This window comes from Pleurodeles waltl, chromosome 9, assembly GCF_031143425.1.
Source record: "Pleurodeles waltl isolate 20211129_DDA chromosome 9, aPleWal1.hap1.20221129, whole genome shotgun sequence".
In the NCBI taxonomy this organism is placed as follows: Eukaryota; Metazoa; Chordata; class Amphibia; order Caudata; family Salamandridae; genus Pleurodeles; species Pleurodeles waltl.
The window spans coordinates 269,066,616-269,083,105 of record NC_090448.1 but is presented as its reverse complement, the minus strand read 5'-3'; the positions used below and the strand labels follow the sequence as shown (position 1 = coordinate 269,083,105).

The 16,490-nt window shown below is 42.6% G+C and overlaps 1 protein-coding gene across 4 annotated transcripts in view; it reads left to right on the top strand.

Annotated features, from left to right (window-relative positions):
- The window catches only part of ASPN (asporin), a 244,585-nt gene that overhangs the window by 118,748 nt on the left and 109,347 nt on the right, over positions 1–16,490 (top strand). For all 4 annotated transcript variants that reach the window (XM_069206678.1, XM_069206681.1, XM_069206680.1 and 1 more), the window contains exon 3: positions 7,183–7,295. In XM_069206678.1, coding sequence (XP_069062779.1) covers positions 7,183–7,295 — 113 coding nt within the window. The remainder of the gene's footprint in view (positions 1–7,182; positions 7,296–16,490) is intronic.

Here is a 16,490-nt window from a genome sequence, read left to right as displayed (position 1 = left end):
CCCTCCAGGTCAAGAACAAATCCAAAACCCAGTGTATGTCAAGTATAGGTATATGCCTTCATGCACACACTAGATTAGATGGGCAGTTCGGGCATGCATAAAAGGTGGCATGATGGAATACCATGCAGGGGACATTCCCATCCCAACACCCTCCATGAGTTGTTTCATTTTACCTCTACAGGAAGGCTTTAGAAATAGAGCTCTTGGTAAGGATAAATCGGTAATCCAGTTGATTGACAAACTAAGGTTCTAGAATATCTGCCACGTACCAATCTGTGTCTTGTTTTTATGCAAGAGTCTAACTTAACATATGTAAAGTATGTCTTATATGTTCTGCCAGTTTATTTAAGAGGCAGTGAATATGCTGGAAGTGGTAGCATTGTCAGGTATTTGGGTTACTGGAAATGTTTGCTGCTCCACTGTATTGTAACAACAGTAAAAATTAACACAATATGTCTTTGCATGGTTATCAGTGATTACCATTTGGTAAGGTTAATGATGTTAAACTCCCTGTAGTAACTTCATCCCAGACTATTGTTTACCATCTTTGCCACAAAGCCACTACACACAGTACTTATAAATTGGTGCATTGATATCACCAGTGCTTGGGCCATTGTTGTATTGAATGCCATGTTCTAAATGAAGACTTCATATGGATCCTTCTAGATGAAATGGAATTACAGGCAGCCTCATATTTAATTTTAAATCTGGGGTACTTCTATAAGGGGTGATTATGTAGCCCTTAGGATTTCTTTTAGATTTAAGCCCACAGATTTCAGCAGATAAATTCTGGTTAGAATCTAAAAGTGGAAAATTCAAAGTTTTATTCCCTAGAAAGCAAGCAGCAATTGGGGTGGGGGTAGGATGTTGGGGGAGGGGAGGTGAGGGGAATCGCAAATTGAACTATCCATTCATATGACTTGCCAACAAGATTTTACCTGCCTAAAACCTGTAGGCAAAAGTACACAGTTGATTCATGGCATAGTCCAGGATATGGTATTATGTGTGGGCACCACAGTATGATACAAGCTGCAGGAAATGGAGATTCTTTGCAGATGCCCCTTCCCACTTTTGCCTTCTTTTAGAACTACTAGATGCTGGTTTTCGACTCTGACAGTGCAGTGAGGCCTGCTAATCAGACACTGAATTGCTTTTTCCTTAAAAACAAGGCATGTCTGATTATTTTCTTTTACAATTGGCACAGGACTTTAGCACCCCTGAAAGACCATAGTAAATGGTACCACTCCTAGATCATGGGTGCTAAAGAGAAGCATATCTTCTGCCACCCTAAGGGACCCACATAAAAATTGCACCCAGCGTGCCATCGCAGACTGCGTGTCAGGGTGCAAACCCTGAGTGAAAACACAAGATGGCACACTCATGTGTGCCATGCCAAAGCCACTGCATGCATTATATGTAAGTCAACCCTACAGCAGGCCTCAAGAGCCCTAAGTCAGGGTGCATTGTAATACATGTGAAGACATATCTGCATGAGCAGATATACCCCTGTGAATTCTAGTTCTTTTTCAAGACATTTCCAGTTTCCGGGCAGACATCTTAAAGCATTTACTGGATACTGGTCAGCATGTGTGACCCGGCTATATGATGGATGCACTAAAATTATTGGTGTTTGGTATCAAACACATCATCTTAAGTAAACACATACTGATTCCAGTATTGGATTTATTACGACATGCACCCAGAGGGCTCTTTAGAGGTGCCCACTGAAACCTACTAGACCTCTAGTGTGCTGACTGACTTGTTTGTGCTGCCACCACAGACCAGTTTCTGACCCTTAGGAGGTCTCTACTCTTCGAGGTCAAAAACAATACCTGCTCTGGCAGGAGATGTTATCATCCCCGCCAACAGGATGGCTAGAAAATCTGCCTACCAAGGTCAGGGACTTCAAAGTCCCTGCCGCTTTTGGTATGTGGCCCCCACTTTCCCCAGACCTAAGAGAGGGAAAGCCCTGCCCTAATGCCAATTTGGTACCAGGACAGGTGGGGAAATTAGATATGCAGGAGGCAAGTTGCACTGCCAGGCTGGACACATCTCTGCCGTGGCCAGTCTGAATTGAACACAAAATTAAGGATTCCACCATCCTGGGTGTGGTGAAATTAGGAATTCTGTGACAGGGTGATGCCCACTCTCCAGAGGAAGTGGTCATCTAGGTGGTGTAGTGACCCCAGGGGAGAAAAACTGACACCAGACAGCACCTCTACACCTATGCTCCCAAGTCCAAGTTGAAGTGGGCCAATGATGCTAGTGTGGTCCCCAGGCCCTCCAGAGCCAAAGATCACCTTGGGTTTGCCAATAGTGGGCTTCCCGAGCCGCCTGCAACCTGTTTCTGCAGGCCCCCTCCAACGCCAGTATCCCTGGACCAGAACCCAACACCAAAAGACACCACTGCACCCAAACCCCACAGCCTGAAAAGAAGTGGGCCAACAGTGTCCCTACGTTCCAGAGGATCTCAAGAGTCAAATCCCCCTGTGGGTTCCCCCGGACATGCCCCCAAGTCCCTGCTTGCAGCCACTTTCTAACCGGATCGATATCCATTGAAGTGAATGGGACCCGACGCCTTAAGACACCTCTGCACCCAGATGCCCCAGAGCCCACGAGGTTACCTATTGGTGTGGCCTTGGACCTTGCCACATGCTCACCTCAAGTCCAGAAGGATAGTCCTGTAAGTCTTTGCCAAGAGCCCGTATGCAGTGTCTGTTTCTTTCTGATAGGATAACATTAGGGCACCAGAGTCTTCGAAACACCGCCGCAACTGGATGCCTCAGTGCCACCTAAAGTGAATTGTTGGTGCTGCTTTAGACCTTGCCCCCTACTTACCTTAACTCCAGAAGAACAATCCTGTAAGTTGTTGTTAAGTGTCTGAATGTAGTATATGTCTTTTCCCATTAGGATAACATTACTGCTCCAGAAATCACAGTGTCAACCTTTGAAACATATAAAAATTCAGATCTCAAAAAGTATTTACCTGATTCTGATGATCTTGGTATCTAAATTCATAAAAAATAAGTGTTACTTTTATAAATTGGTGTTGGATTTCTTTATTGAGTGTATTTCTCACTTACTAGCTGCGTGTTCAATAAATGCTCAACACTGTTCTCTAAAAACCTAACTGCTAGCCCACACTACCACAAAGAAGAGCTTTTAGGGGTATTATTTTATCCCGTGTCAGCCAAAAAAAGTCACCTTGGACTATCTGTATAATGTCCCCTTACATTGGTAAACTACATAGATAACGAGCTTCCTACACAATTGTTACTCTAAAACTCAATATACATTCAAAAGCAAGTACAGTTCATTTAAAGTATGTCCACATGAAGATACCCTTACAGGTCTGGATCTCTATGCCTTCAGCACATCAGTTGGTGGGTGGATATTCTGAAGGCAGAACCGAGTGCTGACCAGGTGCCATGTTTGTTTTGCCCATTTGACATTCATTATTCTTTTACGGAAACAAACCCCCGAAGCAGGAGTTTGTTTCAGTAGAACGAGAAACGATGGCACTGAGGTGCAGGCAGTTTTCATCATGCCATGACATGGTCCATTGTTTGGGTTTTTGTCTGGGCCTGCATTTCCTCAGCATGGGCCATACCATGAAGAGGGAGCTAGCTCGGTACAGAGCCGCGTGCCTCTTTGTCTGCGCGTGAGGAGTCTAAAGTCTGTTCATATAACTCAAAAGTTTTACAAGTTAATGCATGAAATGCAGATAGCAACGGTCAGAAACAGTGAGCAGAGATTACCCATGTTCATTCTCGACAATAAGTCAGAACAAGATGTGGTTATTAAGCTGCGCCAACAAATACAAGAGCTAGAGCACGAGCACGCCTAAGCAGTTTTAATCAGAAGCCCAAAGTAGCCAGCTATCTATCTAGAGTTACTGGAAAGTCAATGTATACTAGACAGAATTCAGTGAAATGGTTGCTGCTAATTAAAATTAAAATTTTAAATGTTTCAAGACAAAAATTAAAGGGTGTTCGCCGAATGTTAGCCTACCAGATATCAGATAGAAAATACAGAAACGAAATACAAAGTATCAAAGCTAACGACGGTGTTATTCACTCTGGTTCTCAAGCCATTGCTGAAGAGTTTAGTGTTTTTTAGATATTTACAGTCAGCCAAAGCCAGAGGGTGCCCGGCTCACCTGGACAAAAAGCATTCCTCAGCTCTGGAGGAAGATATCTCTGTGTCAGAAGTAGAGGCTGCAGTTACAGCTCTGCTGCCCAGGAAGCCAGCAGGGGAAGATAACATTCCATAGAAATTCTATAAGATATTTCAGCTAAATCCTTCTTCCCGAACTTATAAAGCTGGTGGACCATATGGATAGAGGTGGAGAGATTCCTGCCTTGTGGAACATTGCTAATACTGCTGTTTTTCTAAAGAAATATACGCCACCGGAGGACAGAGGCTCTTACTGGCCAATCTCATTCATTAATTCTGATGCTAAGATCTTTGTGAAATTGTTAGTTTTCCATATGGATCCTCTGGTCCAGTATTTGGTTTCACCACAACAGCACAGTTTTGTGCCCAGTTGGGACACTACCAATCATATAAACTTGGCAATCGCCACATTTGATACGGTGGAGCGATTGGGTAAAAGGGTCAGTGTGATCCTGTTGGACCCCTTTGACTGGGTCACATGGGACTTCCTGTGGTCAATGATGAGAGCTCTGGGTATTGGTGGAAGATTCATTACAAGGGTACAGTCTCTTTATAGAAATCCTGTGGGTAAACTAATCTATGGCAAGAAAAGCTCTCAACTATTCAGGATTTTCAGGGGCACCTGCCAGGGGTGTCCGCTTTCTCCACTTTTCTTTGTGCTCTATAACGAGCCCTACTTAATGTCCCCTACACTCAACAACTATACACATAAACAAGCTTGGACATCAGCATTATATGCTTCTCTTATACACATTAGTAGCAATTGGCAGAAACTCTAAAACTACTTGACACACACTGTTCATGTAAAGCACAGCACACAGAGAAAAGTTGTAGGTGAGAAAGCATTCTGAGAAGGCCTGCTCAATTCCATTAAAGGAGCAGCACAGGGAGCAATAGGCAAAGACTTCGTAATACATGAAGAAAAGAGCATGGACAGGCAGCCTTAAAATGGTCACAGCCAGTTGAGAGTTGTCAGGGTTGTAGTCGGACTAGGAGGATGAGGAACAATGAAAGTCAAGGGTACCATAAATGACAAAGGGTTCTTCAGTCCTGACCCTCAAGCTATGGTTTTATTTATCATTATTAGCTCAGATATCTTCTTGATTTTTTTTTGTGCGCCCAGTGGCGTGACAACCACCAAAGCAGAGAATGTCTGACCCTCTCAATGTTGTAACTTCTATTAGGGAAGACGAAGGAAGTGGTAGATGGCAGCAGTGTACCACCACATGGGAACCGTCCAAAACAGCGCGGCCTAAGACACGCAGACGTTTCCCATGCAAGTGGAACAACGCTTGCCTAAACCACAAATGCCTTTTTCTCTGCCTTAACCACGCATGTGCCTAAACCACACGTATGCGTGGTTAAGGCAGAGACCAGTCTAGTGGTGTCGAAGGTAAGAGCAGTAGGATCAGGAGCGGATGCAGTGAGGTAAGTGGGGATTGGGCAGGGTTGAGGGGTAGTATTTAGGGTTGGGGTGGATTTAGGGCTTATGGTGGGTGGGGGTATTTGGGGTCCCCTATTTTTTAGGGGCGAGGGTGGGGTGGGTGGGTTAGTTTACTTTTTAGGGGTTAGGATGGGTGGGGGGTCAGGGTAGTTTATTTTTTAGGGTTGTGGGTGGGGGTTGGGGTAGTTTATTTTTTAGGGGTGGGAGTATCGGGGTAGTTTATTTTCTAGGGCTTAGGGTTGGTGGGCATCAGGTAGTTCAATTATTAGGGGTGGGGTAAGGTTTTAGTGCTCAGGGTGGGTGGGAGTGTCAGGGTAGTTTATTTTTTAGGAGCAGGGTTCTGAGTAGTTTATTTTTGGGGCTTACGGTGGGCGGTGGATCGGGGTAGTTTAGTTATTGGGGTGGGGGAAGGCTTCAGGGCTCAGGGCGGGTGGGGTTGTCAGTGTAGTTTAATGTTTAAGGGGGGGGTTTAGGACTCAGGGTGGGTGGGGGTTCAGGGTAGTTTTTTATGTAAACAGGGGCCAGAGTTTTTTGAAGGAGGTTTTTAGGGGCTGGGGTAGTTTTGGGCCTCACTGAAGGTGGGGGGCTTGAGTCATTTTTTTAGTTTAAGCAGGGGTTGTAATAATAAACCATGCATGCTGTTTCCACACATTCCTTTACTAAACATACTTTTACAACAAAATTCGTTCTAAAGTCATGCGTGGTAAAGGCATGCGTGGAAAAGACTCCGTTGTTGTTCTGACCGCGTTGTTAAGGCATGCGTGGTTGTGTCATACAAACCACCACGTCACTATTTTCTGAAAGACTGATATTAGGGCATGTGCCAAGTCCAGCAGCTATCCTGCTTACTTGCAACTGTACTCCATGGAGGCAATGAGGGCACAAACAGACCAGGGCATGACAAGCCCAGGGTAGTAGGATTCAGCCACCTTGCAAAAGAAAGTGACCCTCCATGATCGCACGCAGAAGGATGGTTTAAGGATTTGAACAGTATGTGTTGCTAAACACAAGCATAAAGGCCACAAGGTATTAATGCATTGATGCTAAATGCAGGATGCAGATCCACTGCTGCCTAGTCCTGCTGCTGGGGATATAAACTGCTTAGGTGGCAAAACAATACCTTGTGATGCATGAAACAAAAGGGCAAAACTCTTACTTGTCTCAACAGGATTAGTGCACCAAGCTTTCACCAATGTGCACTACAGCATGAAGAAAAACACTGAAATCACTCGTTTCTGGAGGCAGAATATGTGAAGCTCTATGGAACTTCATGCCGTCTGACCCACTCTTATACTACCAATGAAGTAATAAACGCAGTAGCACCACACCTCGAATCTGACTGAATTTAAAAAGTACAAGGCAGAAATGCTCAACGATGATTTGCTTATGGTGCTGTACACACAGCTCCCACTATACTTACAGCACCTGCCAGTACGGAGTTACGTTAGTGTCATGTATTACTTGAGATTTAGACATTGTGAGTAGTATTTCAAATATTGATTTTTTGATTGAAATGGAGTTCAGAATGACAGGTTCACATTTTGTTTCCAAACACCTGACAGATTTGATTTCGATTCCAAGCAAGATACCATCTGATACCCGATTACTAGATCTACAAAACAACAAAATCAGAGAAATAAAGGAAAATGACCTCAAAGGACTCACTTCTCTTTATGTAAGTACAGTTTTGTTTTTAGATTTAATTTAAGACATAGAAAACATTTCGCTGACACACGATAATCTTACTACTAATACTCACTAGATCAATAAAAATCGCATCATGCTGTTGAGTCGTTAAGCCTCTAATCCTGGTTTTTAGCTTCTATCACATGCAAAACCTAGAATTGTTGGACTATAAAAACAGATTATTTCACAGGTACATCCTGTCATATTTACTTTTGCTTCAAAATGTTTACTGGTGACAATTTTATATTGATTTTAAATATTTACAGGGCCGTCAGGTTAAGACTGTGAAACTGGTGACAAAGTGCCTGATTTAGAGTTTGGTGGACTGGTTACTCCGTCACAAACGTGGGGGATATTCCATCTGCCATATTACGATCCCATTATTTCCTATGGGAATCGTAATACAGTGGACTGGGTATTGATCACATTTGTGATGGAGTAACCTGTCCACCAAACTCTAAATCAGGCCCTCCTGGCGTAGGGAAATATTCAGTCACAAACGTGACAGATGTCTCGTAAGCTGTATAACATTCCCATGATATCCTACAGAGATTGTAATACAGCAGAAGGGATATCCGTCATGTTTGTGACAGAGTATTCCATCCGCCAGGATCTAAATCAGGCCCAGAGTCTAAATAGGCACTGAAAGAAGGGGACTGTGGAATATAATTTGCTACAGAGGTGGTACACTATCAGATGTGGAGACACTGAATTCATAAATGAGAATCTTCATTAACTATTTGGTGTTCTAGAATCATCTTGGAAAATATAGAGCTAGTCCCAAGATTGCTGACACACACACTCACACCCCCCCCCCCCACACACACACACACGCACACACACACACACACACACACACACATATATTACCTGCTGCCAATCACCAGCAGGTAGTTATAGTTAGGACCTAGTTTCCATTGGGAAAGCATTTTTTGGTTTGCCCACAAGCACCATTTGACAAATATTCATAAGTTTGTCAAAACTAGTACAAAAGTAAGATCAGCTGCTGTATTGAACGTTTCAGGGTGATTCGTCAAGTAGAGGCTGAGACAACGGGGGAGAACCCAAAATGCCTTTTTTCCATGCGATTTGCCAAAGGGATTTTGAACACAACTACAGCTCGAACCACTGGAGAGAATTACACCACATTTGACAGAAAGGTAGCTCTTGGACCAGAAAGAGCCCTGTTTTTTATTTGGTGTAAATCCATTCAGTAGTTCTTGAGAAATTAAAGGACAAATAAATGTGTATATCTGGACAGTTGGTGTTTAGTTATTCTCTGATTGGCCAATTTGAAGGAGACTAGACAATCTTGATTGTTTTATGGCAACCTGAACAACATGGTTTGGCAGCCATTACAAGACTCAGGGACTTGGTCCCTGTGTCCTGAAAATGAATTAATAAAAAACTTGTAAGTGGGCACGATGAGCACACCCAGACCCGAAAGGGCATATATAGCGAACCCAGATGGACTCCCCCCTTTATTGTCTGACCACAACATGCTGTAGCAACACTTACAGGATTCTGGGACATGGACCCTGTTGATATGCATTGTAGTGAATGGCAGGTATTGAGGGTCACAAAAAGGAGAACATATAAAGGGTGATAACAGATTTTAGTTACAATATAAATCATTTGCTGATGGAACCATACAAGCAACAAGCAAGCAAAACAACTTTATTTGGCAGTTTTTCATCAGAAGTTCATCAAAATCACCATAAATAAAATATTAAGATAAAATGAGTTACAATAGCAACAGGTATACGTATCATAAAAGACTATAAAACCATAGATAGATCCCAATAACACATAATAGCAAAAGATAACCACTGTCAAAATGGGTAAGCTGGAAAACATTATTCTAGAGTGGCACCTGGGCAGATGTTTTTGTATCTAGTCTCCACATGGCCCAAAGAACCTGGAAACAGCAAAAAACACCCATTGGCCTGTGTCTATTAATAAAATCCTCAGTGCTTCTCTGTGTGCCCCAATCCCTAGATTCCGGCAAAGGGGCAAAATCCATTTCCTCCTGATACACTGGTATGCTGGACAAAAAAAACATGCACAACTGATCCATTAGAAGCAATACAAGACGGGCACTTCCCCGTTCCATACCTTCGTTCACCCCCTCCTCCACCACAGCTAGCAGTATAGGAAGCAAGTGGCAGGGATCCACATTTCACTTGCAGAAAAAACTTCCTTGCAGGAGCGGGCTCAGTGTTATCCAGGTATTGTTCCACAACAAATCAATCCTTCCGCTGAAAGAATGTGGCAGTCAAGGAGCCCAAACTGGAACAGCTTTAAGCTATATTAGATATATATTGCCAAAAGGTATTCTTTAATTGACCTTTAGCTATTGTACATGCCTCCTAAGGAGCATCCCATAAATGAGTCACCCCAATTTTTATAAGGCTTTCTTTCACATGCTTCAACTAACCAATGTCACTGGCTCCAGGCAAACCTAAAATCTCGGCTAAGCAGATTGATAAGTACTGAGCTCAGGGGTTGCCCTGACTATATGCCAATACAGTAGGGTCTAGCCTAAGGGGGAGCAATGGGGTACAAAGTATGGAGCTCAATCAGTCAGCACATAAAACGGTTTTCAACTGTCACTAAAGTGGAAGCATGCCTATGACGCCATAGCTCAGCACCGTAAAGGGCAGAGCTCAATGCCTGCTGAGTGTATAATTGCAGAGCTGGAGAAATAGGATGAAACTGAGAACCCTTGTGCAACTTCACTATCCCAGCTGAGATTTGCTCTACCTTGAGTCTGAAATTGACTATGTGGTTTTGCCAGTTAAAGTTTTCAGTGAGGGTACTCCCAGGTAATCAAAAATGTGGACACGATCCAAGGAGGACCCTCTAAGTTTAGGACTTGGGTAAGTATTGGGACATGGATTAAAAAACATATATATTTTTTTTGGTGATGTTAATTTCTAGGCCCCTGAGTTTGCAGAAGGTGTCAAATCTGTCAAGACGTTTTTGGAGGCCTATGGTGGATTTAGACAGGAGTAACATGTCATCAGCAAACATCATAGCTGGTACCCTGGTATTTGTTAAACAGGGTGCATCAGATTTGCAATGGTCCACAAATTCCGCACGATCATTAATAAAAAGCGTGAAAAGAGTGGGGGCAGGATATACGGGGAATGGATTTGTCAGTTCCCCATATGCCTACATCTAACTTGGGCAAAGTCATTGTTGTGCAACCTCATAATCATTTTCAGCAAACAGGGAGGAACCCCTCATGTCAGACAGAACCTGTCAAAGTTTGAATCAAGATACATGGTCGAACCCGACTTTAAATTGACAAACACAACATAGAGACGCCCCAGCCCTAACTGGACAAACTTCCAGTAAAGCAACTGATGGCATAAAACCTGGTCACTAGTGCTGGTTTATTCTCTAAATCCAGCTTGCAAGGGGGTTAGTATCTCTGCAGTTGTCATCCATTCCTGCCATGTGGACAAAATTACCTTCACGAAAGGTTTTTCTGGTGCTGTCAGTCAGGCTAATGGGCCTATAATTGGCTGGAAGATCATGATCACTCTTTTTAAAAATAGGAATTATCTCATCCCCTGTCCACAATGGTGGGCTAGTAGCCCCTTTTATAATGGCACTATAACTTAAGGCAAGATAGGGACTCACCTCTGTCATATCTAAGAAGAGATCCACAGGAACCTTATCAAGCCCCAGGCTTTATGAGGAATAGTTTTAATTATGGCTTGAGCAACCTCCTCATTCCTAATGACCAATGAATCAGAATGATCACCGAGGGGCCCTATTAGGTCAAGAAGCAGCGCAGGGGCTTTAGTCAGCTCTACAGTAGAATTGAGATTTGAAAAATGGTCGACCCATTCAGACATGGAAATATGACTTTCAATAACGCAAGAGCCTGCCAGGCTGCCAGTCTCTATTATATTCCAAAAAGAGCAATCACCTTGCCTTGTGGCTGCTCACAATCCCTCCCATTTCCTCGTTCCCCACTCTGAAAGATGAGTTTATAGGCCCTTCTAGTAATTTGAATAATCCAATGATCTTCTTGTTTAATGACAAGGATAATGTCCTTCATGCATCTCTACACTGACCTATGTACCATGTGGGGGGTCCCTGTATCTTACCAACACGACTAGATTGCACATAAAACAGCTTTCTCAAGTTTTGAAATAATTCTGAGTGTATGTTACTACATTTAATCAAAGCCTCCCCCTCCAAGTCGGACTGGTCTAATAGGTGCACCAGCTCCCCTAATCCATCCAGAACCAGGTTATTGATTTGACCAACTGTGTCCTTAAATTGAATAATAATCATTTAACCCCTCATCTATTAGAGGGCAGAACAAGCCTTGTATTGAAGGGCTCTTTGCCATTTTTCCTAGCAGTGGGAACGAGCATCTTCATCTCTAAGGCCAGGTCGTTATGGTTGATTTTTGGTTGTGATAAAACAATCATATTGATTAAGTCCCTCCTCAGCTGGACCTCAAGCAAAAAAACCATCAATGAGGCTTGTACTTTGCAGCTGATTAAACTTAAAATTGACATCTTTATCAGAGGATGACCTCCTGTTACAGGCTCCTAAACCATGATTCAGAATAAGTGCATTGAGTTGAATTGCTAAGGGGGACCACTTTTTTATAGGGGAGATGGTAAGCTCTGGTATAGACCAATAATGGTCTTCTTCAGATGTATCCAGCCTAACATGGATGTCTAAGGGCTGAAACTGATAATTGAGGTCACCCTCAATTATCTTAACCTCTTCAACAGGGAGTGTCACCAGATGTGCAGACCCTCAACTATCTTAACCTCTTCAACAGGGAGTGTCACCAGATGTGCAGATAGCAAGCTAATTACCTCCAACTCTGGTTTGTTCCACAATGCCCTACAGTAGGCATTGTATATGTTACATGTAATGTTGATTTGCATGGTGAGATTAATACACAGTAAGTCTGGCGAGCCTAATTTGAGTTCTTTGGTTTTACACATTAAGGAGGTATTAACCCAGGTTATTATACCTACCGAGGGTCTGCCTCCCTCTCCCACAGGAAATCACGGCCAGATGGTAAGTAACAAACCTGGAGCGATAAAGGGGGGGTGGAAGTCAAAGTCTTTTGAAACAGGCAAATACCAAAAGAATCTATAAAACCACCCTACATTGAGTTGGACAACTTGGACAAAAGTCCTGCCACATTCCAAGGAAACAGCATAAAGGTAGAAAAATGATCACAGACTTATTACTGGGACCAATAGCACAATAGGGGCCACTCTTTGCCTCCTCAAGTCAGTCAATATCAGCCAACACATCAAATCGATTATGGGTAGGTAACCCGAGACTCAGGGTAAGTGGAGGGTTTGAGGCAGACTCAGGAACAGCCCCAAAAGGTGCTCTATACTAACTCTCAGAATGCGGGGCCCTGGCTTATAGAAAAAGCCCAGTGACAATGCCACAATACTCGTGTTGTCATTTTGCTTACTCATAGACCCAATGAGAAGGTGATAAACCAGGGATGTGGATTTAGATTTAACAGTAATACAATCCCCTTGCCTTTCCACAGTCCCTGCACAAACACAACAAACCCTTCATGTCATCAGAATATTATTGACCAGGTGGGGGGAAAATTCTTATTGCGAACCAGACAGTTCAGAGCCTAATTAAATAAATTGTCTTGGGATTCTCGTTGATCCAAACGCAAAGGTGGTACACCAGTGAAGATAACATCTACTCTCAATTTGCCACTTACCTTCTCCCCCTGTTCTTGCTGAGCAGCCACCTCCATTCACAGTGGCCAGGGCCCAACAAAAATGGCAAGATAGCAAAAATAGTAAATGGTGAAACGGGCTGATCTCTTCAAACCATTCTCAATAGTTGTAATGAGAGTGCTGGTTATTACCTCGTTGAAAGAATGGAGCAAAGCAGAGCAAAACAGACTGCAAAACAGAATCCAAGAGGTTGTAGGCTGCCAGGGAATATCGGGGGCTGTGGAGGTCAATGAAAGTTAAAGCGCCACAGCTCGGCCACAAAAAACTAATTGCAGTGACTACAGACACTATTCCTGCTCTAACCGCCCTGCTGTACACCCGGTCCGCCCGCCTCTGCGAGTGAGCTGGGTACAGTGGCAACAAACAAGGGAAGCAATAGCACGCTGACAACCCTGCAAACGCCATGAGGAAATGGAAATGGGAAAAGATGGTACCATACTAATTGTAGGAATTGTGGTGTCTTCTGAGGTGATTTTACACTGTGAAAAAGCCTTAAACTGGGATTTCATGAATCATGTTTGAGAGAAAACTGTTTTCTCATGATTTTCCCATACAGGTTATGGAAGGTGTTCCAGAAGCTAAAATGAAAGCACATTTTCTGTAAATTCACACTATCTTTCCCAGGCATATGAGAGTGAAGTCTGTCATTCTCAGTAAAACATGTACTTCCAAGAGGAGCAGCCTGTCAACTTGATCCCTTTGTGTTCTTCTGCAGCCTTCTGGAGTGTTCTAAAGAACAACTATAGCACAAACAGTCTTTTTGATGACAAACATGTGGCACACCTGAAGCCATCTTGTTTGAATCAAACTGGTAAAACTTTTTAATTTAGAAAGGAACAAAATGAGGGGGCTTATTTTGTTATACAAAAAATATTTATTGCTGTAGAAAGAAAACTTAGGAGTTTTAAGTGAGTTATTAAATATCCTTCTCTTCTATTTCATTAAAACATTCCGGCATGCAGACTGAAAGATACACTTTTAACACCAGCAACTTTACTACAGTGCTCTAATGAGCAACTTGAGTGCTAACATTCAGAATTTATGCCAAACGTGTGCACATCTAAATGCAATCTTGATGGAATCGAAGTTGAAAACTGAAAGCATTTTCTACTGAGGATACTGCAGTAAGTAAGGAAATTAGGGAGCTTCATAACAAATAAGTGTTCCAAGATGTCAACAGAGAAAAGAGAGCCCAAACGGACCAAACATATCGTACAAATGGAAACCACCTATAGCCCAATGACAGAAGTGTGCAAAACACTTAGGGACTGATTTAGAGTTAGGCTGAGGGCTTACTCTGTCACAACGGTGACAAATAACCTGTCCACCAAAATATAAATCCTATTATTTCCTATGGGATATATATTTCTACGGGCAGGATATCTGTTGGACTAACCCTTCTGCCAAATGCTAAATCAGGCCCTTCATTTTTTTGTTTCTTTGCAGTTTTATATTGCACAGACTTGACCCAAAGATATTGGAGTGCTTTACATGAGCATCAGTTACATTACATAAGAACACATTCATTGTGGTTTTAGGCATGGAGAGTGATTTGCCCAGAATCACAGGATTTCAAGTTGACGCAAAAACTCGAATCTGGTTTCCCGGTTGCAAAGTCTGCAGCTCTGGCTGAAATGCCACATCCTCTCCCCTAAGTGTGACAAATAATCAAGTGATCAACTGGAAAAAAAAACATAAAGAAAGCAATTAATTTACAAGTGTTTTATCATCATTTGAGAACTCAGAAAATATGTCCTCATTTTAGACCCCTTCATTTTTATAATTTCTAAAGGACATGCTTTAGGTATTAAAGTTCGGATTACATCAAGATGACGTCAGGCGTTCCACACCTTTGTAATGATGTAGTTTAAATTTTAGTGCTGACCCTTATGTCACAGAAGTCATCATTACGTGACAATATATGCATTATGGTAACCACAGTACTAATAGTTTTCAGACTTTGTTCCCATTAGAAGTCTAGCTTTGGTAAGAGGCCCCTATTGTTTAGGCATAGAGAGAAGTGTAATAGTGTCCTTGAGTTTTGAAAATCCTGAGGAACGGACTAACAATTTATACAATTGTTTCAATCCTGTATGGAGCTAAATGTATGGATGAGGTTCCCAATGCAGACCTGGGAATAGATGTTGAAGTTGCAACCAGGAGTTGTGTGATCTATTTACCGTTGGATGATGCCCCTTCAACATAATATGGACCGTTGTTCAGAGTGAATCAGTTTGCTTTGTGAACTTTAATATATTGTTGGACTTCGGTCAGATCTCCATAGTTCCAGAACCTTGCTGATGAGGAACGCCTCAATACTGAGCCGATAGGAGAGGTATCTTCCTCTCTGTGTTGCCCCATTGAGATGTCCCACTGAGACTTTGAGCTGTTCTCCCTAACCCTTGCAGAAGACTCTTGATCGAACTTTTGACATGTTGACGCTTTCCCTTTTTCCAAATTCTTTGTGCCCTTTTTGTTCTTTTTCCATTTTTCCCAAATATGTTACGCCCCACACAAGTTAATCCTTAATTGGCTATGGTAAGGTTTTTCTTTTGCTCAGCTAAAATTATAACTTTGATGATTTAAAACTGACTAATGCTAAGCCTGAATTACGTGTGCTTTCTATATCACAATTGATTTTGTTAATGATTTACACTTTTCTTATTGAATGCTTAGTTTTTTTACTGTTAGTCCTCCTGAACCTATTTTATCTTCTTGGGCAACCCTTAGTACTTTTGTATCTTTAAAATTTTGTCTTGAGAGTTGTCTATATGACTTTGAGCTTGAGTTTGTAATAAATCCCTTAACTTTATTCCTGATTGGAGTTTTCCTTAAATGGCCAAATGGTTCCTACTGTTTAACATAATTGGCTTGTATTGAAAGTGAGTTGTATAGTTCCACCACACCCTGTCGCAGGGTCCAAAGGTACGTTGGCCCCAGTGAGCACTGATTCCTAAAAAGTATAAAGCATGCTCTAGCAGTAATATATATAGAAATTTAGCAATCTAGTTGATCATTAGAATACTGTGGGGAGGCAGAGGTCAGTTGCATGGATTCAAATTATTGACGGAATGTCGGAGGATACGGAGACAACAAGGTGACCAAGCTTGGCAGGCGGGAGGGGCACTGGCAGTACAACAGCCCATGGAGGGTAGGGGAGAGAGGGGCAGGAGCAACAAACCAACCATGCAGGACAGGCAAGAGAAGCTGTGGCAATATAACACAGCTGTGGTTCCCAGCCTTTTGTCTTCTGTGGAGCCCCAGCTTATCAATACTGGAAGCCAGGGACTCCCACTGAATCATAATAGGAATCCGGGGCCCCTCCCCCCCCACTGAGTCATTACTGAAAGCTGGTGGCCTATTCTGTTAAAATTATGACATTACTTATTACATTTTGTGAGCAGTCGCGGACCCCCAGAGGAGGCCTT